Source organism: Ruditapes philippinarum, unplaced genomic scaffold, assembly GCF_026571515.1.
Source record: "Ruditapes philippinarum isolate M1 unplaced genomic scaffold, ASM2657151v2 ctg2870_1_1_1_1, whole genome shotgun sequence".
Taxonomy (NCBI): domain Eukaryota; kingdom Metazoa; phylum Mollusca; class Bivalvia; order Venerida; family Veneridae; genus Ruditapes; species Ruditapes philippinarum.
In genome coordinates, this window is record NW_026852338.1 from 97 (window position 1) to 25,719 (window position 25,623).

A 25,623-nucleotide genomic window follows, 5' to 3' on the forward strand; every position below is an offset into this window, starting at 1 on the left:
GGTACTCATTTTGTGCAAAGAACACCCTCTTAAGTTGTACAAAAACGAATTTGCAAGGGAATCGGACAAATGGTGTCTTAACGGTTGGCTCTAGAATATGGTGTTTTTTATGCACTTTATATACAGAAAGAACAAATCGCGGGTCCAAAAAATGACCATGCCACGCGGAAATCTCCTGGACAAGTTTTTTGGGTCAGGGCTTTGGTCTTCATTTTGTGTAAAGAAGACCCTCTGAATTTGTACAAAAACGAATTTTCAACGGAATCAGACTAATGGTGTTTGAAAGGCGGACGGTAGAATATGGTGGTTTTTAACGAAATTTCTGAGACTTTATATACTAACAGGACTAATCGCCGTTCAAAAAAATAACGATCATTTTACGTTGGCCTCATGAGACTTATATCACAATCTAATTATCATTCCAATGTTTTTTTTAAGTACGTAGCGTTGATTTTACAACGGCAACCTGGGCATGATGTCTATTCTCTAAGTTGTGATCTGTAAAATAATGTAAAACACAATGTCAGGAGGGTTTTGACTCTATGATATGACTTTGCAAATTTTTAGTTGATCTACGATTACATCGAAAATGGTGTTTAAACGATTGGCTGTAGAATATAGTGTTTTTTACGAAAATTTATGCACTTTATATAGAGTGGAAATCAGATCGCTTGTTCAAAAATGGTCATGCCACGCGGAAATCTCCTGGAAATATTATTTCGGTTAGGGCTTTTCTATTCATTTTGTGCAAAGAACACCCTCTAAAGTTGTACAAAAACGAATTTGCAACGGAGTCAGACAAATGGTTACTTAGCGGTTGGCTCTAGAAAATTGTGTTTTTATGCACTTTATATACAGAAAGAACAAATCGCGGGAGCAAAAAGTGGCCATGACACGCGGAAATCTCCTGGAAATATTCTTTGGGTTAGCTAGTGCTTTGGTACTCATTTTGTGCAAAGAACACCCTCTTAATACATTTGTATGTACAAAAACAAATTTGAAAACGTAAACTGGCAAATGGTGTCTTAATTGATGGCTCTAGAATATAATTACATACAGAAAGAACAAATAGCGGGTCCAAAAAGTGACCATGCATGCCAAGAGGAAATCTCAAGGAAGTATTCTTTGGGTTAGGGCTTTTGTACTCATTTTGTGCAAAGAACACCCTCCAAAGTTGTACAAAAACGAATTTGCAACGGAATCAGACAAATGGTTACTTAACGGTTGGCTCTAGACAATTGTGTTTTTTATGCACTTTATATACAGAAAGAACAAATCGCGGGAGCAAAAAATGACCATGCCACGCGGAAATCTCCTGGAAATATTCTTTGGGTTAGGGCTTTGGTACTCATTTTGTGCAAAGAACACCCTCCAAAGTTGTACAAAAACGAATTTGCAACGGAATCGGACAAATGGTGTCTTAACGGTTGGCTCTAGAATATGGTGTTTTTTATGCACTTTATATACAGAAAGAACAAATCGCGGGTCCAAAAATGACCATGCCACGCGGAAATCTCCTGGAAATATTCTTTGGGTTAGGGCTTTGGTCTTATTTTATGCAAAGAACACCCTCTAAAGTCTTCAAGACCCTCTGAATTTGTCCAAAAACTAATTTTGAACGGAATAAGACTAGTGGTGTTTGAAAGGTGGACGGTAGAATATTGTGTTTTTTAACGAAATTTCTTAGACTTTATATACTTACAGGACTATAATTGCCGTTCAAAAAAATAACGATCATTTTATGCGGGCCTCATGCTATTATGAGACTTATATTGTTGTTTATACGAATTTGAAAAGGAATCAGACAAATGGTGTTTAAACGATTGGCTGTAGAATATATGGTGTTTTTTACGAAAATTTATGCACTTTATATAGAGTGGAAATATAGCTTGTTCAAATATGGCCATGCCACGCGGAAATCTCCTGGAAATATTGTTTCGGTTAGGGCTTTTGTTCTCATTTTGTGCAAAGAAGAACACCCTCCTATAAGTTGTACAAAAACGAATTTGCAACGAAGTCAGACAAATAGTTACTTAGCGGTTGGCTCTAGAAAATTGTGTTTTTATGCACTTTATATACAGAAAGTACAAATCGCGGTAGCAAAAAGTAACCATGACACGCGGAAATCTCCTGGACAAATTCTTTGGGTTCGGGCTTTGGTCTTCTTTTTGTGCAAAGAAGACCCTCTGAAAGTGTACAAAAACGAATTTTCAATGGAACAATGGACAAATGATGTTTGAAAGACGCACGTAGAATATGCATGGTGTTTTTTAACGAAATTTCTCAGACTTTATATATACTTACGTACAGAACTTATCGCCGGACCAAAAAACGATCATTTTTTGCGGGCCTCTTGCTATCATAAGGCTTATATTGCGTGTGAGGAATACCCTCTAAACTATCATAATCTAGATCTAATTATCATTTCCATACTTTTTTTAAGTATGTAGCGATAATTTTACAATGGCTAGCTGGGCATGATGGCTGTTCTCTAAACCGCGTTAGATGTCTAACAATACTAAATAATATTTTCATTAAGTTGTGATCGGTCAAAATAATGTAAAACACAATGGCAGGAGGGTTTTGTCTCCGTGATGTGACTTGCAAATTTTAAATTGATCTATGTACGTTTATATCGAAACAGCAAATTACATGTTCCAAAACGACCATGCCATGCGGGAATCTTCCGGACTTTTCATGTTGTGCAAAGAAGACGCTCCAAAGTTGTACAAAAAAGAATTTAAAACGGAATCAGACAAATGGTGTTTGAACGATTGAATATATATATACTGTTTTTTTTATATACCTGTTCCATTTATCGCTGGTTGATGTTGATGAATATTTGTAATGCTCCTGATATGAGCACCAACTCTGCCCAAAAGAAAACAACACATAAACAAACAAAATAATAGTTATTTCACGACTCATTTGACAAGAGAGACAAATATTAATTATTTATTATTATTTTACTCATAGATTGGACAAAATTATCTTTTTCAATCAACTTTTGTGGAAAAATAAATTTACATAAATTGTTATGATAGTACGAATATAATTGGAACGAATCCAGATTGCTTGGAGACGCGGCCATATTGGAAGTACACAACTTTGTAGCGTCCTTGTAAACATAAAAGATATAATAAGATTGGAGGACTACATCGTCTTCAAGATATCATAGGTAAGTGAAAAATATATGTTTATTTTGTTTGTTTTCATATGCCATTCTATCTCGTACTGTTTCTTATCATGAAGTCTAAGTATTTTGTTTCAAAACTTAGTTTTTAAACGCGCACCTGCATACCCCACCCACATTAATTCCGTTGTATTTTTCACAGACACTTGGGGTTATGTGCGTGGCTCCCTTTCTTGATCCGCACTTCTATACACATGTCTATTTTCATTGTGCAAACCGTACATCCAAATATTTTTGCATATTATTACGACCAGCTGGTCACATGTCTTGAAAAAAAAACTTGTTTTCCGTTATTTTGACGGAAAAGAGTCAACTCGGCCCTATACCAACTCGGCACGGGTCAACTCGGCACGGGTCAACTCGGCCCACTTTACAAAAATACAGGGTTCTCGGGGACGCTTATTTCGGCGTCCCGGTACGCATGTTTATTACAGCTGGACGCAAATATTTCAGAGCAAGGATTCCACGTACGCTTAATTTTGCCTGGGGACGCATAAACATTACCGATTGTTTACAACCACAAATACACAAAAGCGTTAGCGCGTGTCAGTCTATAGGTAGGCGGTGCTATGCACATCGACCCTTGAAGCGATTAGCCAATCAGCGATAACCTCTCCGATCATTATCACGCAATAGTGATCAGACTAATGTATACACGCGCTGAACAGTACATGTAATTACCAGATATATCACGAGGTGATAATTTTATATCTTTGATCAACAGTTGATTTGAAATTAGCAAATTTTACCGACAAAAGGATAAAATTATCGACTATTTACGCCGCAAGTTTAAAGACTGTTTTCTCAAATTACAAATGAGTGTAATTTTGAATGATTGTCAAATATTTTCGGCATTATAATGATTGTCGAATATTTTCGGCATTTTCTAGGCACAATTTTGCTTTAGTTTCATTCTTGCAAAAACTTTCTATAAGAGTATTAAGAATTTAAGATATTGCGCCGAAATGCCAGGTACACATACGCTTTTCTTCTATCCGAAAATTGATCCCGAACATCGGCGATTTCACGTTCGCCAGAAACCCTAAAATTTCGCAAAAATTCTCGGTTTCCAAGCCAAACATGCGAATGAATTGTTTCTTTATTATTTAATCAACAATAACATTAAATCTTTAAATATCGATCTTCAATTTGTCCCCTTTTGAAGATATTTGCTAAAATAATTGCCGATCGGATGAATCTCTTACACACTGTGTGAAGCTGTACACGATTTTCCTATTCATTCCGCTAAACGCTGTCTATATCAATTACGTTTTTTTTTACAAATACAAACTTTTTGCCTTTAGAGTGGACTTATTTAACCAGAATAAAATTTGATTTGGTATAAAAGTGAAAAAAAAAACAGTTTTCATGTGTTGATGCATTATAATGAAATAATTTCATAATAAATATTAACAACAAAACAATAATTATACTATGTAGTTCAGAGTTTCCTTTTAATAACTATAAACTTTGGAAGTCTCTTGAAGATTCAAAATATCAGCAATGCTATTGTGAACATTGAATGACTAATCTGTAAACATATTAATTGCGACGCGCTTTTGGACTCCAACTTTTTCAGGGTTGGGAGTCCATGGACTCCATGTTTTAAAGTCCTAGTGAGAACCCTGAAATATATATAACGTATTAACTTTGCTTTGCATGTTGTTAAGGTAAATGAATAATGAGAAATATCTTATTATTATATAATTTTACATTGTAGATCTACTTCTACGGAAATAAAGTATATTTAGAAAAAAAAGTAATTTATTTGTCTTGCAGATTCGATAAAATTAATATAGATCTAATGAAAATGTGTTTCCTTAGATGCATTTTGAAAAAATAAGAAACAAAAACGAGTTTACTTAATTTCATAAGCTTCTAATTAATTGCAGGTGGTCACTAATCAAATTTGAATGAATGAGTTAGTTGGACACTGAAGGTTTTTAAATTTACGGTTAAACCTACTACGAGTCAGAAATACAGTGAGATACGCAATCGGTTATCTTTACTCACTATTCTACTGATAAGAAAGCCTGGCTGCTGCTAGTTCGGAAACTGTCAATCCATGTATTATAAATAATTACAATAATTACAATAAATAGTGATAACACAAACCTAGATATTATTAATTGAAAAGTGGGCCGAGTTGACCCGTGCCGAGTTGGAATAGGGCCGAGCTGACTCGGGGGCCGAGTACGTTTTAGGGCCGAGCTGACCCGGATTCATTTTGACGGGTTTTGACAAAGTTTAAAAAAGTCCCTTAAATATCATTATTTCATAAAGATAACAACGTATGCTTTCTTTTGATGTGAGACGACTGAAATGAGATTTGGCACTGTTTTGCACTTTCATTTATGCCAAGAACCCAAATCTCCGCAGCGGTTACTTCCCCTAATCAGTACAAAAACCAAATCAGGAAGACTGACGGAAAGGGCCGAGTAGTTGAGATTGAATTTCATTTACCCAGCGATTTTTCTGCTGTAATTTACGGGAAACATTCAAGTCGTCATCATCGGATAATAACATGCATTTATTTATTAAAAGAATTAATATATCGTCAAGTGCCCTAGATTCGACCCTGCCCTTGATTCGTCACTATGTTTTATTACGTCACACAATCTTTTTAGGGGTACCAAAAAGGATGAGAAAATCAATATTACTGTGTACATTTCATGTATCGGCAATTTTCATTTAGCAACAAGTTTTAGTCGGTAAATTAAGGATAAAATAAATAATAATCCAATTTTTTATAATCCTAACTGAATATTATCATAAATGTTGTTTTATTTCATTTTTATCGATTTTTTATCAAAAGTTTTTAACTGTCTGCTTTGTTTACATTTTAATGAATGGAAAATTCCTCAGAAACAGGCTACCGGAAGTGAATATTTTAAGCAAGTGCGCGTTGCAGGTGCGTGGTGACGACTGAAGGACCATTCAAAATGGCGGATTATAAGGTCAATGACCTTTATTTACTTTGATTTATCGGTCATTGAATCTTTTATAGAAAATTAATAATGGAATAATGTGAAAATATTATAAATAAATTAACAAGTAAGACATTTTTATTTTGATTAATTTTCTTTTTAATCGTTTATATAACATATGAAAGCTTAGGGTGTCGAATCATGGGCAGACAACGATATGCATTGACTGATTTACACCAGAAATAAATGGCATGCGATAGCATAACTACTTGAAATATATGTAAGTCAGTTGTGTTTACATTTCAAAGCTTGGTCTCTTGAGGAAAATGAAGCGTAACGGTAAAAAATTGACTTTTTTAAAATGTTATGAAATTCTATTCAAAATTGTTCACGTGTCAGACACTTAGCCTTTTGATACCATCTCTCGAACGGTACCATCTCTCTACCAAAGTGATAAATCTTTTATTTGACAAATCAAATTTATGTTGTGCGGCAAGAGATAGTTTAATAAAGTGACAAGCACTTACATTTCCTTTGTTTTAGCAAAGTTCCATATTTACAGCTTCATTTTGACCATTCTAGTAGTAGAAGAAAGTTCAATTTTAAGATAATGGCAGCCTACTTTCATTTTTGAAATTGTGTATTTTTTGTAAAGTTACCACTTTACTAATGTAGATTTGTGGAATAAGTCAGAACAATAAGAATACTTTATGAACCCTTCTTTCAAGAAAATATTAGCGTAATTTTACTGTATTTTTTATTTTTTTTTATGAACCGTCAACGTTGACCTAGTTTCTCGATTTATTGTTTTGTTCAATCAAATATTTAATTGAACAAGATAAATCAAGTTGAACACCAATAAATATATTTCTTCTACTGTTCTCAATATGCAATTGATGTCGTTATCAATGTTGAAAAGGAAAAATCAAATTTTGGTTGATATAAGTAAAGCTGCTTGTGATTTGTGAAGCTGTTGTATTTAAAAAGTCAGATGAATACTCCAGGAATGTGACAAGACATGAAAATAAATGAAAATGCGTTTGTTTTGTTCTATGTTACAGTAGAAAACTTAATTAATGCTTATAGTTTCAATATAAATGGTCTCCTCTTTCTACAAGTTATTCGTACACTATAAATAACTTGGTTCGATAATTGGTAGCAAGGGGTCAGCTTTGTTCTACTAATCAAGCACTTCAATGAGTTCACGGCAGCCATTTTTAAAGGTCATGTTGACAAATTTTAAGTAGGTCAAAACGGACGCAATACATGCCTCTACAATCAAGAACTTTACTAAGTTTAAAGACACTTAACATCTTAAAAATAATTACAATTAAGTGAAATTATTGTTCGAGAGATGGTACAACGAGGCTAGCCATCTCATACTAATATAAGAAAAATTTAAAACTAATTCTTGTAATTGATAATACTTTTAGTTTTTAATATTCAGGGGCGGGGTCTATACTCCAAGTGTCTGTGGTATTTTTGTCTATACAATGATTATGTTCTTTCTTGAACAATCAGTACTTTATCGATTGAATTAAGTTTAATTGAAGAAGAAAAAAGAAGACTCTACTTGTTGTATCATGTAATGCTGCACAATACTAAAGTAGAGAACAGTCTCGTTTCTTTCATTTTCTTGATTTTGCTTATTTTTGTTTCTTCTAGAATACACAATTATAACATACTGTTCTACTGTGTCCAGGCAATGTATGACATCTACGTGATATTGCTCAACAATCATTATCAATTATGTATAAAGGCTTATTAACCCTAGCAGATCTTGATTCCTTCAATATGTTATTTTTTTCTCTTTCCTTTCCACTTCTAACTTTAGTTAGACTGCAGGAACATGAAATAAGATAAATCAAAGAGCTTACAAATTTATGTATATACATGTAGTTTACCTGAATTCAGAATTTGAATGTTGAATTTTCTTCTTTGTTTATTAAATTTTCCATTTTTCACATCGCAAACAGTGTTTCATAAAATACTTTAATTTTGGGGATATCAAGATGACAATTTAAGTTATAATTGTTTACATTATATCAAATAATTTAGGCAATAATGACTTCAACTGAAACATTGTGTTGGCTGGTGTAGGTATTACAAATTAAGTTGTATGTCTCTCATCATTTAAGTGTATTACAAAATTTAAGAATTAGTAACTCAACTGTGTGCATTTATTAAATATTTGTCAATTATATAAAATAAGACATAACAGTTTGTTTTTCAGGTCTAAAAGGAAACCATAATGGCAAGTAGGGCCAGCAGAAGCTCTCAAGGGGGCAAACCCTTTTCTGCAAATAGATCAAATACTGCCCTTAGTAGGACAGGAGCATCAGGGCAAAGATACCCAGAAATTAAACAGAGAGGATATTACTCAGATATCATAGGAGCAGATAATGATGTACACGGGGAAGTAGGTTCATCATGTATATAATATGAAAAAATGATATGTCTTGTTAAACTTTTGATGAAGCTGTATTACACAAAAATTTGGGTGAATTGATGTGGTATTTGTTGTTTTCTTAGTCTGATTATTGATATAAATGTATTAAATCTTATAATGACATTTATGAATGTTAAAAAGATTTGTCATTTAATAATACTGATAAACATGTAATTTAATTGCATTTATTAATCATGAATAAGAATCAATTAGTTACAATAAAACTCATACGGAAATGTAAAGAAATTGTGATGCTTATATCTACATGTACTTTACTCAATAGTAACAAATCAGTGTACAAACTTATGGAACTTATTTGCAAATTATTATTTTTTATTATTATTATTTTTGTTTTGGAAAGAAACACATTTGAATTTAAGATAATTAGCGGTGTTTGTGCTTTTTATGTTGTAATATATGTTTATCTTAACTGGAATCATTCCAGGATATATTAAGTGGCCCACCGACAGCTCATGACACGCATTGGAATGTTGCCAAAGAAAAACATACACCAAAAGGTTTGTTCACATTATTAGGCTTAAATCACTTGATAAAATGCACCCAGTATTGATTGTCATTATATATTTTTATAGATACCATTGAATTAAATTCATTTCATAATGATTTTAAATATTGATTTTAAGTCTATAGTTAAGTTATTGATTAAAAGGACTTGTAAGCTGTGTGCAAATTTAATCGTTCATTACTTGTAATACAAGTCAGCACTATAAATATCAATCAGTTTTTATCATGTATACATAAAGTAAACTTCTGCACAAGGCAAGTGAAAAGAAATTTAAAAAAGAATACATTTCACAAAAATGGTAAGGAAACATCCTTATTGTAGAAAATGGTTTTCTGTAATGACTTAAGGACAAAAGTAAGAACTGAATATTAAATGAAGCCCTATTGATTTGTTGACTAGCTGGAAGCATTTTGTTGTGTAACAAAAAGTTTTTATTTAACAGAACAATATTAAGTATCCAAATCAACTAGACATGTTTAGAATGATAAGCTGCGATCATTTCATATGTTTTTTGTTTCTAAATTTACAGTGACAGCTTTTGCTACAAGTGGTGATTTGTCACAAGTGGTGAAGAGTCAGTCCTATGGACCCACAACAGAAATAACAGACATTTCTGTAAGATTTTCCTAACTTACTTTATAACATATTAATACATGATTCAGATTCTGATTACTTAACACATCACAAGCATAAAACTATAGTTGAATTGGTTATAAATCAGAGTTTTGTTCAACGGTGACATTTTTTGTTTGTTTAATTTTTTGTTGTTTTTTTGTGTGTTTTTTGGTTTTTTTTTTTTTACTGGTAATCAGATATATTTAATGTAATTCCTTGACCTGCTAGATTTGTGTAATGGATTTTTCCTTCTTTGAATTTGGAACAGTCCATTTAAATTGTAAGGGTTTTATCAACAAAGTACAAAAATTGACAGCCTGGTTAGACTGGACAGATACTGGTCGCAAAGGCTAATCACTTTTGGTTCCGGTAGGTTAAACATTCAGCATATAAGCAATTGTCATATTTTTTTGATAAATTTAGTTTCAACATATTTATTCAAGCTAGATTATGAAAGAAGTTCTTGCAAGTGATATGATTCCTATGAATCATTATTAAAACTGCCTTCTTGAACTAAACCAGTACTGGTGTCATACATATGAGGAAATGTGGTCGTGATCCAAGAATGAGATCTATGGTATCTGAGAGGCAAACATGTGCATGATTTAGCCAATGGTTTTCTATGAGATTGATATTTAGCAAAATGATCTTGTATAGATATATATAGCATTAGTAATTTTTAAAATTTTGTATGATTTTCAAGTATCAACTCAACAATAAACATAATTTCCATGAAATATTTATAGGACTTTCCAGTGAAAGCTTCAGAACCAAAAGTTCAACTGCCATTCTACACAAAACCAGGAGAGTGTCCTCGTAAAATTGAAATAGAAAGGTAAAAATTTTGTTATTTATTTAGATATAACACTTCTGTGTATATCCTAATTACATACATAGAATTATTGCATGCTGATTTCATTGATATAACTATATTTCACAGATGTGGCATATTGTAATATATTTATTTCATGACAACAACTTGTTAAAATTTTCTTGTATTGCTTAATAATTGCTTTGATTTTGTTTTTAGTCTCAATGTTTACTGTTACCCAGTGCTGTTTTAAATTTCTAATTTGTTGGTGTAATTTGATTTTGCATTTGTTTTATTTTGACATCAGCTTTAAATTTTATTGCTCAATGTTACCCAGTGTTGTTACTTAATGCAGAAACACATGCTGTTTCTGACAGTTGCTCAGATGTAATGGTTTTGTATAACTTAAAAACATTTTTGCGAGTGATTTAATGTAATCTCAAAAACACATAACATAATCCTCAAATACATAACATTATCCCAAAACACATAACATTATCCCAAAACACATTATCCTCAAATACATAACATTATCCCAAAACACATTATCCTCAAAACTCATAACAAAACACAACATTTAACCCAAAACACAACATTATCCCAAAACACATAACATGTATCCAAAAACACATAACATTATCCCAGAAACACATAACAAAAGCATATTTTACAAATAACTTCAGAAAGAGGAGGCTATATTCAACATTGAGTTTACCAGAATTATTGAAAGAAGAGAACATTCAGACTGAACTACTGATGCCAAAAGAGCAATCAGGGGAACCAATAGAACTGAACAAGAATCCGGAGGATCCGGCACCTTTTCCGCCGTTTCTTCCATTACACATCTTCGATAATGAAGAATTTGATTGCCGTACCCCAGAGGAGTGGATCAATATGGGTTTGGAGGGTGGTGTGCGTAAACCCTGCCCAGGTGTTGCATTGTTGCCAAAGAAAGATTCAGATGCAAATTGTGAGTAACATTGCTTAAAGGGGCTCCACTGAGGTTTTTTGACATGAAGGCACTGAAAATAATTTTTAAGATTTTTGTATAACTAGATGTATGTCTAGTCCAATAACTCATGTACATGATTTCAAATCATTTGCTCACTCCTTTTCCCAGAAAAAGTCAATTTTATTGTGAAAATTGACCCAATAAATGAAAACCGTTTAAACGCTTTTCACTCAAATCGGCCAAAAATTGCATAAAAGGCGTTTATTAATTTTATACTGTGTATATTTTTATATCATCTATTGCTTGGTTTCAAATTTAAATCTACCAGTTGAATTTAGAAAGAATTTCAAAATTTATTAGTTTAGGCTATTGGACCTCAGTGGAGTTCCTTTAACTATTTGTTGAAAGTCAAGGTGCACTAAAGCTTAAGTTTCTGTTTTGTTAGTACATTGTACTTGATAGTTGACTCAATTCAAAAATGTTTTTCATTTAAAGAAAATCAACTGGCTCTTATGTCTGACTTTGAAGTCTATAAATAAACTTGTAATAAATGATTCAATAGAAAAAGTGAATTAACAGCAAGATTAAATTTAAAGACATGTGAATACATAAATATGTTGAATTTCAGACAGATTTCTTCAGACAACATGAGTTTATCCATTTAAATAAACTCATCAAACTTCTGTTGTTTTCTCTGTTATAGCTTGATTTAAATAGAGATATATACTAGTAAGTTTTCTTCATGACAAATATGATATTTTTATCGCATTTTTTGTCACAGTGGCACCTACAGATCCAAGCATTGTGTATGATTGGTTTAACATTGGGGTGTTGGACTATGACAGTGAATCTCAACAGTATTTAGTACAGAAGACAAACAGACAGGGACGAGTCGTTGATTCCACAGGGAATGCTATTGTCAACGGAGGGAAGCAGCCTGATGGTAAACTGATTTTACATCATAGAAATTTTTAAGGAGATAATGATACAATCTGGTTATTTCTTTTGTAGATTTGAATTTTTACAAGTTATTTTGAAGTAATGTGTTAACTTTTAAAAACTTAACTTTTCAAACTTATGATAAAGAAGTTGTCAACATAAAGATCTTTGTTTATACATGTATATGATTTTATATGCAAATGATATTATGGATATTTAAATTTCTTTCCTGCTTAACTTTAACATAGAAATTTAATTATAGACCAACAGTGTATTCTCTATGTTATTTAGTTTTATTAAACCTTTAACCTGCTAAATTCCTTTAATGGATTGACCAGCTGCCATTTTAGTAAGTATCAATTATCAATCTTTGGGATATCAAAATGAAAATTTTATAGTTAGTCATCCGACAGAATAGACCCTTATCAGACTACATGGATATGCAGGCTGGCTTAGGTCTATACTGGTGGTAAAGGCAAATCATTTTCTGTTCCAGCAGGTTAAATAAGGGTTAATAATTGACTTTATTATTTTGTTTCCAAATCAGGCTCAAGAATTACTACAGCATCACAATATTGGGTACCAAGAGTAAGGTTGATGTTTAATGCGGAGGATCCACGTGTTTTCACACAGCGTGTAGCTGAAGCGTTCAGACTGAGGAAGAATACTGAGGCTCTTCTCAGATATAACTTATATATAGACTGTATGCCAATGGATGGTGTTGGCGAACTTGACCAGGCCTCACTGAAAAGAATGGTTGAATGGGCAAGAACGGCCCCAGGATTGTCTAAAGATAAAGGGTAATTGTTTATGTAATTTCATGGTACTTTTGGTTTGAATAGAGAAGAAAATAGAAGAATGACATAAGGTTGAATGAAATTTCACATATATGATATTTAAATGTGAATGTTTTAGTTGCTATATGACCTTAACAGCGTTAGTGCGTCTTAGAACTCTAACCCTCTCTCATAAAACCTCCCAAAACAAGGATATTGGAGCATGGAGGTACATTGTACTTTTGTTTAGTGGATTATGTTTCAGTTAAAATGAAAACAATGCTATGGTTACATTTAGAGTACAATTACTTGGCCCATTGTTTTTAAAAACTTCATAATCTTAAAAAAAATCACTTTATAACTAGAATGTTCTTGCTGTGTGTATAAATTTTACTTCAATGTCCACTGTAAATATTTCAGACTTGAAGATGGAATTCAGGCCCTTGAAAAGGAGGCTAACATTGACTTCTGTAGATCTATGAACAGGATAATCTTTGACAAAATCATTGAACAAGATAACTCGACATTTGCTTTTGTGTCCGTACCAGCTGTTGAGGAAAAACCTGTACCATTCAAAGGTAAGACCATTTTTATTTGAGCTATGTAAAGTTCCTAGACAATTCTTAAAATGTTTTATCACATGATATACTTGTTTTCAGTGTAATATAACCATGATGTATTTCTTTATATTACACTTTTATTTGTAATTAATCACTTATTTAGTTTGTAACACCCAAGATTAGCCCAAATCATCTTTCCTGTTTTGGCACCATATGACCTGAAGTGTGTTGGTCAATTATACAAATTTTGTGTAATGTTATATGTGTGTGTATTACAGCTTGCAGTACAGATGTACCTGAGTATGATTATGATGGAGTGTATGATGCATTTGCTTTTAACTCCCTACTGACACGAGTTGAGAGCATTAAAGCTACAGGAACAGTGGCCATTGAGTGTAATGAAGTGGCTAACAAGTGCCTTTATCACGTTCCTACAACCAAACCAATGAGGATTGAAGAGTTTGAACAGACACAAGCCCAAGTGACCTCACAGGTGAGAGAATACTTCTTCCTTTAAGGCTCAATAGTTTGATCAATAAATTTTGACATGTATGTTTTTATGCCCAAACTTCTTAGGGGTGATATAGGTTTCCAAGGTCTGCCTCACCTTTTGTCTTGTTTGTCTTTAGACTAATTAAACTGTCAGTAGTTTTTCTCACTTAATTGGGAAAAGGCTTTAGCCTCTTGATTTTTTGGGGGAAAAAATATTGCTAAAATTGATAATTTGGAAAGTAAGAAAGCTTTGTAAGTTCAGATTTTTAGGAAAATTGCATGATTTTAAAGAAAATTTCAATTGGAAAAAGGTTTCCTAGGACTGTCTGACAAAACAATATTATGTGGGACTAACCTGTGTCCTATGGACACATTTTCAGTTTTATAAGAAGTCATTTTATGTAAAGCACCATATAATTGAGGGATTTTTTTTTGCCATACTCTAGAAACCTCTGTTTAAAGTTTTCCCATTCTTCTTTTATGTGAGGAAACTATCAATTTAGCTGTTCATTTTTAAAATGACACAGATATTATGCAATATTGTTATAAATGTAAAAATCTGTTTTTGTTCTCTTTCAGGTTGCCTTATTCTTGAAAGATTCATGGATCTCAACATTGCGGGCTGCCATCAGAACTAAGCTGCGGGATGTTGGCAAGGGTTGGTTCAACATACATGAAACAAACTTTGAAGTATACCAGATCTCTAAGCTGAAGAAATTTATGGAGATGGTGAAATTTATGATGCAGGTTAATGCAACTTTTATTCAGATATTTTGTAATCCTTATCTGTTAGTCTACTGGCAGTGACTTAATCATACAACCAATACAGACCAAGATCAGCCTGCATAACCATGCTCCGATCATTGACTTGAATTGTTTGCTATTCATTCACTTTTTATCTTAAAAATTTTTTTGCAATGATGAATTGTTGTGTCCAGATTGAAAGATGGATAAGTCCAATATAAAAAAACCTCAATGTTGTCCATTAAGCTGGTGGTCTTTTAATTGAAAGACAACTTATAAAAGGTCACTCAAAGCTAGTGAATTGTATTTGCATTCTTGACCATTATCATTAAAAAAAGTCCCAAAAACTTTCATATTCTATTTGCAGCCCAATAAATTTGAAATATTTTAGGATATTTAAGCACCTCTAATGAAATATAAAAAGGTTTTGAAGTGTTAATTATTATCATGTAAATGATTATATATTCATTATTGTTGTAGGACTCTATGAGATTTCTGGTACAGAATTCCCTGTACTCATTCACTCAGATGATACTAGATGCCTGTCACTCCACAATGAAGCTAGAGGAAGACTTTGTGTGGGGAACTGATGTCATTTCTAGTCCATACAAGTATGTTTAGTTGTAAACATTGACCTTTAAAGTTTAAAATTGATCTGCATTGTACATAAAGTATTCATATAACAGTTTAGTTTATCAGCTTATGCTGTGTGATGTATATAAAATAATACTTGTGAAAATGTCCATTTTCTTTTATTGTAATCTAAATTATTTCTTCCCTATCTCAGACCAAAGAGAAATGCCTTGTTTCTGGTGGATCTACAGTTAGATAATACTGGTGTACACTACAGTACCAACATCAATACCTTTGAATCATCCCTTGTTGGATTGTTTGACAAGGGTATACAATCTACACAGAATGTACCACAACTTGAGAAGGTTAATATGAATTTTTATCACATGCTTTTTTTCCATGCTTTTTTTTTCACAGTTGTTTACATGGGACAAATATGTTCCTGCAACATGTCTTTTTTAACGTTTTATCCGTACATAAACCTTGACTAGCTTCGATGTCTTTTAAGTGTACTCTTCCTAAACATGGTTATATTTCTGTTACAAAGCTTTGTTTAAGACTTTTGGGCTAAGACTAAGACTAAATGCTCCTTTGCCAAATCTGCGGAGCAATACTAAGTTGACGGGAGTCATATATTTTGATTGTTGCTGACAGATGTTGCTCTCGATGGGTTAAATCTTATGTGAAGTTTTACCATAGGAAAAATGAAACAGTTGTTAAAAAGAGGTAGTTGCTCTGCAGAGGTGGCACTTTAATGAAAACTGATGATAACATATGTAACATTAAAAAATCAATAATAATAATAAAAAAAATATAAATACCCATTTTTTTTGTCTATAGCAAGATTTTATATTATTCCTACTTGATTACAGCATAGTTCTTTTTTAATTGTAAGAAACAATTTCTGAAAAGTTGTTCTTATTGAGAAAAAAAAAAAACAATGAAAAAAAAGTTAAATTTCTGGAAAAGATGTTATTTTTGTATTAACAGTACATCCTTGAGGACATTTTCTGGTCAGGAACACCTCTGCTAGAATCTGTTGGTGAACATGAGCCACATGTTGAGGAACTACGTGATAGTATCAAACATGCCATCAGGAAAGCTCTCATACCAATGAAAGCTTATGCTAGAGAGTATGAGAAACATCTTGAGATTATGAACCTTGACATTAACCAGTATATCAGGTAAATGATGAAAATATACTGACCTTGGGATAATATGATGAATAGAAATTGTATGTCAATTAATATCTAAAGTAGATGGGAAAAGTAACATGAAAATTCAGAAAAATAGGGATGGGTGGGATTGCAACTTCTAAATTTGGTTCTAGGCTAGATGAACTATGTAATGGCTAGCTTAAGTAGTATTTACAATAATTTTTATGTGTTTGCAAGAAAATATTGTTGTAAAATATTAATTTGGTTAGTTTTATCCTATGATGTGAAAAAAAATTACTTGTTATAGCAGTTTATTAGGTTCATGTAACTTTGATCAAAGAAAAAAAGAGATATAGATGAATATGTGTAATTATGCTTTGATAAAAGGAAAAAGAGACATAGATGAACAGGTGTACTTATAAACTGTTTACCATCTTTTTATTTCTGTATTATTAATCATCAATTTGATCCTGTTGAATAATTATTTAACAGGGACTATGAAGCTCAGGAACATACAGCTCTGGAAGTCAAACAAGAAGTTGAAATGCATCTGAAAGAGAAAGACATCATAGAAGCAACAATACCTAGCAATCTGACCATTGGTCCATTCTGGATCAACACTGACTCAGTGAGACAAAACCTGTCTAAAAAACGCAAGAATCTCAGCAATGCCGTCCTGGAATACCTTGCTAAACATCTTAGAAAACAGGCTGATGAGGTTAGTTCTGGTGTTTTAATATTTATATGAAAAAAGAAGTTCCTTTTACCCTTAACCTGCTAAATTTGTGTTTTGTGTATTCTTTGTCCAGTTTTAAATTTGGAGCAATATGTTTTTTGCTTGGTTTTGAAAAACATACTAAGCATTCTAGCACAGTCATGTCAAGTCTACCTTGGTACTAGATTGTTCAATAATGCATAAAGGGTCGCACATTAAGTATTCTTCCAGAAATTTAACTAAATAGCCATTTTGACTGACTTTTTTTATCTATTTAAAACCCTGCATAAAAGGTTGAGTTTTGTAAAGTAATCTATTTTAATTTAAATCTTCATAGTTTTATTCAAAATATATTTTCACTACTGAAAAGATAAACTATACCGATTCTTGCATTTAGCTAAATGTATCTTAAGTATTGAAATAAAGAAATTGGTTTGTGTTGGCTTGTGTCTTGTGTAATAAGTATTTAAATAAACAATATATATAGCTCCTTCTTTGACTTTGTTTTTTTACATTCATTTATAGGCGTGTGAAGAGTTTAAGGCAATCAGTCGTAAACTGTATGACAAGTGTAACTGTATTGAGGAACTGTCAGACATGAGAGAATGGATGAAGTCTATCCCAGAAAAACTCAAAGAACATCAGGTACTCATATATTTTCAGTTTGTTGTTACCATTGGAAATACACATATTGTCACTTTATAGCAGTAATAAGTTAACTCCTGTTGAATTATTTATATAAAGAGTTGACCCATTATTGCACTAAGGTGACAATATACATGTATATAAACCCGAAAGGAAGTGAAATCATAATGTGTTTAAAGAGGTTGAATACATTGAAAATGTATATTTGTAGCTTAGTAAAAAAGAGAAATGTAAAAGGCTATACAGTGAAAAGATTTCAGATATTTTGATAAATTTTGTCAAACAAAAATGTTCGTTTCTTTGTTTTTATTCTCCAAAGTGAACATTTAAGCATGTATAGGTATTTTAAATATCTTTCAGATTTTTATACTTAATGTACCAAATATGAAGACAAAAGCTTTTGGCTTGTTAATTTGCTGAAATAACTGATATTTAATGCTAATTACATGTAAATTGTTTAATTGACAATGATTTTGTAATTTCAGGATTTGATTGACAAAGCCATGGATGACTATGAATTGATTGAAGACTTCTACTATAATTTGTCCACAGATGACTTCAATCTCAAGTAAGTACCGTTCCTATTTCCTCAACTATGAATTAATATACAGCTTCCAGTGGCATAGATATAATTAACTGCTCAGTGAATAAAATTTACTTTTTCTAACTCTCTTAATGATAAACAGATTAATATGCAAGGTTATTGTTTGTGTAATTCTGGTTTTGCTTCTGTTTGTTTGTGATAACTATTATGCAATTTGGTGTATAGATAGATAGTGACAGGATGGACAGAATAGTTTGGGACTTTTTTTTATAATGAATTTTATTACTAGTAATTCTATATAAAGATAGTGATTATATGGTAATTATCCCCCGCCAATGGAATCGGGAGGGGGATATAGTTTTGGCATTGTCCGTCCGTCCGTCCATCTGTCCGTCCGAATTTCGTTTCCGGAGTAGTTCTCTGCAACTAATGACTGGAATTCAACAAAACTTTATGGAAATGTTGATCAGCATGTGAAGTTGTGCACCTGGGTATTTTCGTCTGGATATTTTTAGTATTTTTAGAGTTATTGCCCTTGACTTAGTAAAATTTTGTAATTTTCAACTTGTGTCGCATGTAACTCAAAAAGTATTTGACCTAGAGTCATTAAACTTTACAGGAATGTTGATCAGTATGTGTAGTTGTGCACCTGAGTATTTTCGTCTGGATATTTTTAGCAATTTTAGAGTTATTGCCCTTGACTTAGTAAAATTTTGTAATTTTTTTAACTTGTGTCGCATGTAACTCAAAAAGTATTTGACCTAGAGTCATTAAACTTTACAGGAATGTTGATCAGTATGTGTAGTTGTGCACCTGGGTATTTTCGTCTGGATATTTTTAGTATTTTTAGAGTTATTGCCCTTGACTTAGTAAAATTTTGCAATTTTCAACTTGTGTCGCATGTAACTCAAAAAGTATTTGACACACAGCAACCAAACTTTACAGGAATGATCCTAGGGTGGTCCCCTGCCAAAGTTGATCAAATGGTTCCGGTCTGTTGCATAAGTAGGTCACAGGGCCAGAAAAGGAGTTTCAAAAATGCAAAATTAAAAAATCTTGTCTGAAAGTACAAGGTCTAGAGCTTTGATATTTGGTATATGATATAACCTATAGGTCCTCTACCAAAATTGTTCAAATTTTAGCCCAGGGGTCAAAATTGGCCCCACTCCAGGGGGTCATAGATTTTCCTTATATGTATATAGTGAAAACTTAAAAATTCTTCTTGTTTGAAGGTACAAGGCTTCAAGTTCAAAGAATATTACAGTTTATGCCATGATTAATATATAAATAAAGCCTTATGTCTTCAGTTGTTGTGTTAATAATAACCAGTACTCGGCGGGGGATATAAATTCAACGAATTTGCTTGTTAAAGATTGAAATTTGTCTATATTTTTGTTAACAGATATGAATAATACATACAGGATGGAAGCATTAGGATATTCACTGATTATGTTTTAACTGGTATTTTATAAAATGTGATGATAATTACCAATTCTATGTACAGATGGACTGCGATAGGGTGGCCACATAAGATCGAGGTACAGATGGAACAAACATACAACCAGTTAGAAGAGGATGAAGAGAGATTCAGAAAACTCCAGACATCTGACCAGGCCAACTTTAACGACAGGCTTGACACCTTACAGGTATTAATTTTTTTATTTTTATGGGGGTATCAGCTTTGATAATGAACCTTAAGGGTAAAAAGTTTATTTGAAAGTCTTATTGCACAACTGGCTATTTAAGATTATGTTAGAATGTGAGAGAGAAATTGAGTCTAATATCTTATTTACATGCAGTCATAAGAAAAAAGTCAGGCATTGTGAAATGGTTACTCATATGTTTAATCTAGGATTATGGGAGATACAATTTACTTTTCTATTTGAAGATATAAGAAATTTATAGTCATTGAATAAATGTTATCTGGTACTTGGAAATGTGCGATTTTACAATCCAACCCAGGGTACAAACTTTTACTGTTATAGCTTCATGGTACACTACTTTCACATAAGAGTGATCAAAAGGGTTGAGCTTATAATGAAGATATTTACCAAGTTGAAACTGTAATAGTTTTCTTGTATCTCAGCATTAGATGGAGAAAATCCCATTTGCAGAGTTCAGGAGTATCTTTATTTCCTTCATTTGTGTTTTATGATAAATATTTCAATGAAAAGAAGAAAATACTTCTTACAATGCTAATGAAAGAACTTTGTAATACTTTTCAGATGGTGGTTGCTGGTATGGCTGCCCACAGTGACATTAGCAAAGGTCATGAGATAGCTAATGAAGTGAGAAGGGTTGCTAAGCAACTGAAAGAAGCCCAAGGTCTGGCCGGCACATATAATAACAGAGAGAGATTGTTTGGCATGCCTGTAACTAACGTAAGTAAAGCCGGCTGTTGCCAGGGTAACATGGTAAGGTGTAGCCTAGACGCGCTCATTGTTCAAGTTGCCCTCATGGTTCAAACTGTTGATAACTTAAATTATATCAAGAGATTGGTTAATCTAGTTTTTCAAGTTTTATGAGTGTGTATGTACATATACATATATGTGTAACATATATGTGTATGTAAGTTATCATGTATGGATATGATAGAATGATTGTACTGTTTAACTAATATTTTCAGCATGTTCCAGTCTAATATTTTATTTTTGTTTTAAAAAAATTCAGTGCAATATGTTCGAAAACTAATATTTGTATCTAATCATTTACATGCTGAAATATTTGAACTGACATGTTCAACTGCCAGTTGCCAACCGTCTAATAACAATTTTAGGAATTGTCAGGAAAACTTTGGAAGTTGATCAGCCAACAGTATAGAGCCTTGTCAGATTTAACAGATGTGCAGGCTGGCCTGGCTCTATATTTCATGGCAAAGACTTGGCAGTTGTTGTTTCAGCATTGTAATAGTTAAAATTGAAGTGATAAAATTGTAGGGTTTGTTGAAACACTGTTAGTAAAGTTTATTTTTATAAAACAGTGATTCAGTGGGCCCTAGTCATAATTTTACTGGTGATTTGAGTATGCATGTATATTTCATTATTTGTTATAACATGTAATTACAAAGCTGTACTCTTATTTTGCTATATCTCCAGATAATAAGTCACACATATTTTACTGCCTTTTTGATGTTAGGAAGTATAGCTTTGATTTTTACTTATGTTCAAATTATTATCAGATTATTAAAAGAAAAATGAATATTCAAATATTATTTGACCCTTCTTTTGACAAATTATCAATCAATGATACAGTAGAATCTTCTTTGAAAGACATTTTTTGGGGTTAATTGAAATGGAGAAATTTATGGTTTGGAAAATTGTTGGTCTGTAGAAAATAAGTCAATTTATGATTGTAGCATTTTAATAACAAATGTTGAATTGTAAAAATGTAGCATTTTAATAACAAATGTTGAATTGTAGCATTAAATAAAACTTTGGTTCAAAATTAGATTGTAGCATTTTACAAACATTGAATTGTAGCATTTATTAAATGCTAGACCAATGTAATTTTTTTACAAAATTTGGATTATAGCATTCACCAAACACATAGCATGTTACAAATGTTGGAATTTAAATTTTATAAATGTTGGATTTTAGCATTTTTTAAATATTGGATTGTAGCTAGAGTACAGCTTTATAAAAACATTTTACAGTATAAAGGCTCTAATATTTTATAATGTTTCCATGATAACCCTAATATATGTTATCCAGTATATTTCAGCATAATATATATTATATGTACATCCCATGTGTACCAAGTCTTCGTGTATGTTCGTAAAAATATGTCTAATAACTCAAAGTGCCTTCCCAAGTTGTTTTCTGGGATTATCATGCTGGAAGAATGGCATACAGCTGTCTCTGTTTGTTTGTCTGTCTGTGTGTGCGTGTGTGTGCATCTGTCTGTTCACCCCTTTGTGTGTGACATCTGACTATTAACAATTTAACACTCTTGTTCACCCGTTGTGTGTGTGATATTTTAATTTCAGTGGCTAGAACCTCTCTTGTACTTATCTTCAAGTAATTGCACAAAATCAGTCTACATGCAATGTACATGATTAGCATATTCTAAATATTGTCACCTTAGTGCAGTAATGGGTTAACTCCTATTAAATTATATAAGAAGTTAACTCATTGAAGGTAACACAATTTATTTTAGAGAACACTATTATTCTTTTATATTTGATTTTATTTCAATAAAAAAAATGTTGGTGCTTAAGCCTTTCCAAATTTGTTTCAATATATCTGCATCAGTTCTTAAAAAAATCTAATATGGTTATATAAAATATACTGTACATGCAAAATATCTAGAAATGTACATTGGTGAAAATCTTAAAGCTGCACGCCTCCAGATGAACCAAAAATATTTCAAGAAAAACAAACTTAAGAAAAAGGTACTCAGATTTTAAGAGAAGTAAAAAGATTAAAGATTCAAGTAATTATTTATGTGCTAAATGTCTTTAACGACCGAAGTCGCAGTACTTATTACCATATTTCTACTGCGTGACTAACGCAGTAATGGCTATTATTGTATATTTTGGCCTTTTTTGGTAATTTAAGTAGACTGTAAATGCTGTTTGTAATGTGTAAATTACTTTCCTTGTTCACTACACTATATTTTTCTTTTAGATACTTTTTCAAAATTTACATGAAAAATGAGCATGAATCTGGAGGCATGCTGCTTTAAGATTAGATAAATTTGTGCAAGTATTTTTGTTTGATAATCTCTTACTAATGGTGGATTTATTTTGTAAGATGCTTGTTATTCTAAGGAAATTTGGATGAATAGTTTAGATTGACTGTTACAGAATTTCATCAGTGGTTATAATTATTGAACCAGGTTAGAATCATTCAACCAGGTTTAAATGGTTCAACCAGGTTTGAATAGTTCATCTGTCTTAGAATGGTTCAACCAGTAATTAGAATGGGTCAACTAGGTTAAAATTGTTTAACCATTCTAAGTTAAAGATTTTATAACTGTAAACAAGCATCTTCAAACAAAATATTCACATGTTTGTTTTGTCAATCTGTGTGTATTTGATGTTACAGTATTGTTTATATTCAGTGAACTCTGTGGGGTTAAAATATAACAGTTATAGTCTGAACTTTTAGCTTTGTGGCTGAAATAAAATAAATTTTAGAAAATATAAGCTATTTTATAGATTTTTAGGTTAGCTAATGGATATTTTTTAAGGTGATAAGATTCAGTGAATTTTATCTATATTTAATTTTGTATGTGAATAGAGGGGGTGGGTGGATTGGGGAGGGGGATAATTTTTTAACAATTGTAAATTGACTTATAACATAAAATGAGTTTTCTTATATTAATTGGAATTCTAAATACAGTGTAATCATGAAATAAAGAAGATTATTCTTGTGCTAATCAAGTCTCTCAAATTTGATAAACAAAAATTCAAGGGTTTCTCCTTGTGTCAAAACTTTAAATCATCAAATTTTATAGATTTTATTACTGTGAAATTATACATTAAAGCTTTTGCAAATAGTTATGCTATAACGTATTCATTTTTTTATTGGGTCTTGGATAGAATTAAATATGTGTTTGGAAACATATGAGTTTTTTAGAATTTCATTCCTTATAAAAATCTGGATGAGTTTTAAAATTAATTAAGGACATTTTGAAGAAAAAGTATGATTTCACAGTGATTTTAGTTACAATAGTTAGTTTTAAGTTGATAAAGTGTTGCTAGTGTTTATACATATCTTTCACTATTTCTTTACTATTGCAAATACTCAAATAGTTTCTACAACCATCAGTGGAATCTATCTGAAAACCAGTACTGGAATATTTATTATAACCAGTACTGGATTTTTACCTGCTATCAGTACTTATGCTATAAACTTTACTTTACTGGGATCTTTTCTGCAACAAGCTTTGGAAAATATGCTACAAATTTTTTAGGATCTTTTCTGCAACCAGTACAGAATATGCTATACTGGTAACCAGCACCAAAATCGTTCCTACAGTTGTTACTGGGAAATTAACTTTAACCAGAACTGGAAGCTGTGAGGAAGAATGGCACACAAAATGGCTGTGATAGCTGGACATTCTGTCTTTTCAATGGCACTCTTTTATTTTCTTGCACTTTTTTTCATTTTAAGCAACTTCAGAAGTGATCAGTATTTGATTTGAAATATGATGATACATTTTATTATAAGATTATGTGTAGCTGATTCTTGTAACAAATTTACATACCTAAATTTATAAAATGGTCTTGCCCTGCTTTGAATCTATAACAGTCCATTGTTAATGTATGGGATTTCTGTTTTAGAATGGTAAGATTGAGCAATGAACAATATTTGAGCATGATCAGAGAGCATGAAAGTGCAGGCTAGTCTGGATCTACTTAACTTAAGGCTTAGACAAAAATCTAGAAAAAAGGGTGATCCCTCAGAAGCATTAGACAAGTCAATGTTGCGCCTATTACTCCTTAGATTAGTTATTGAAGTGTACTAAGAAAAACTTTGATATATTTTTAATTGGTCACCTTCAAATTAAAATTCATTTTCAAAAGATGAAACTTATTGAGACAGACACTTGTTTTTGTTTGTGGGTAAATAATTTTCTTTTCTATCTGGAATTACAAGCTTAGATATATTCAAAACTTTATAAGTTTATTATTACCATATACATTTTGAATATTACTAATTTCTTGTCAAATCTCATATATTTCCTTATTTACCCTCAACCTGATGGAGCCAAAAGTGATTAACCTTTGCCACCAGTTTAGAGATTGGCTACCTTGCACATCCATGTAGTCTGACCAGGCCCTATACTGTTGGTAGCTCAATTCTTGTATTTCAGAACTGAAATCCATTAAACTTTAAATGGACCTTTCCAGATTGAAAGCTGAGTAAAATCCATTACATAAATTAAGCAGGTTACTGGTTAACAATAGACTGCAGACAAACACAATAGAAATTTGACACATTGTTATGGTAGAATACTGTTTTTACATTTAATCTGAAGTTGCTGCTAGTTGGTGTAGTT

The 25,623-nt window shown here is 32.0% G+C and overlaps 1 protein-coding gene across 12 annotated transcripts in view; it reads left to right on the forward strand.

Moving 5' to 3' along the window:
* Window positions 1-3,029: 3,029 nt before the first annotated feature.
* The window catches only part of LOC132757189 (dynein axonemal heavy chain 1-like), a 102,443-nt gene continuing 79,849 nt past the window's right edge, over window positions 3,030-25,623 (forward strand). For all 12 annotated transcript variants that reach the window (XM_060748412.1, XM_060748434.1, XM_060748441.1 and 9 more), the window contains exons 1-19: window positions 3,030-3,178; window positions 8,354-8,539; window positions 9,015-9,087; window positions 9,625-9,710; window positions 10,457-10,545; window positions 11,205-11,491; window positions 12,255-12,416; window positions 12,960-13,212; window positions 13,609-13,766; window positions 14,027-14,241; window positions 14,820-14,987; window positions 15,465-15,595; window positions 15,772-15,922; window positions 16,548-16,741; window positions 17,207-17,432; window positions 17,955-18,074; window positions 18,560-18,642; window positions 20,123-20,264; window positions 20,844-20,999. In XM_060748412.1, the coding sequence (XP_060604395.1) occupies window positions 8,372-8,539; window positions 9,015-9,087; window positions 9,625-9,710; window positions 10,457-10,545; window positions 11,205-11,491; window positions 12,255-12,416; window positions 12,960-13,212; window positions 13,609-13,766; window positions 14,027-14,241; window positions 14,820-14,987; window positions 15,465-15,595; window positions 15,772-15,922; window positions 16,548-16,741; window positions 17,207-17,432; window positions 17,955-18,074; window positions 18,560-18,642; window positions 20,123-20,264; window positions 20,844-20,999 (2,862 nt within the window). In that variant the 5' untranslated portion in view covers window positions 3,030-3,178; window positions 8,354-8,371. The remainder of the gene's footprint in view (window positions 3,179-8,353; window positions 8,540-9,014; window positions 9,088-9,624; window positions 9,711-10,456; window positions 10,546-11,204; window positions 11,492-12,254; window positions 12,417-12,959; window positions 13,213-13,608; window positions 13,767-14,026; window positions 14,242-14,819; window positions 14,988-15,464; window positions 15,596-15,771; window positions 15,923-16,547; window positions 16,742-17,206; window positions 17,433-17,954; window positions 18,075-18,559; window positions 18,643-20,122; window positions 20,265-20,843; window positions 21,000-25,623) is intronic.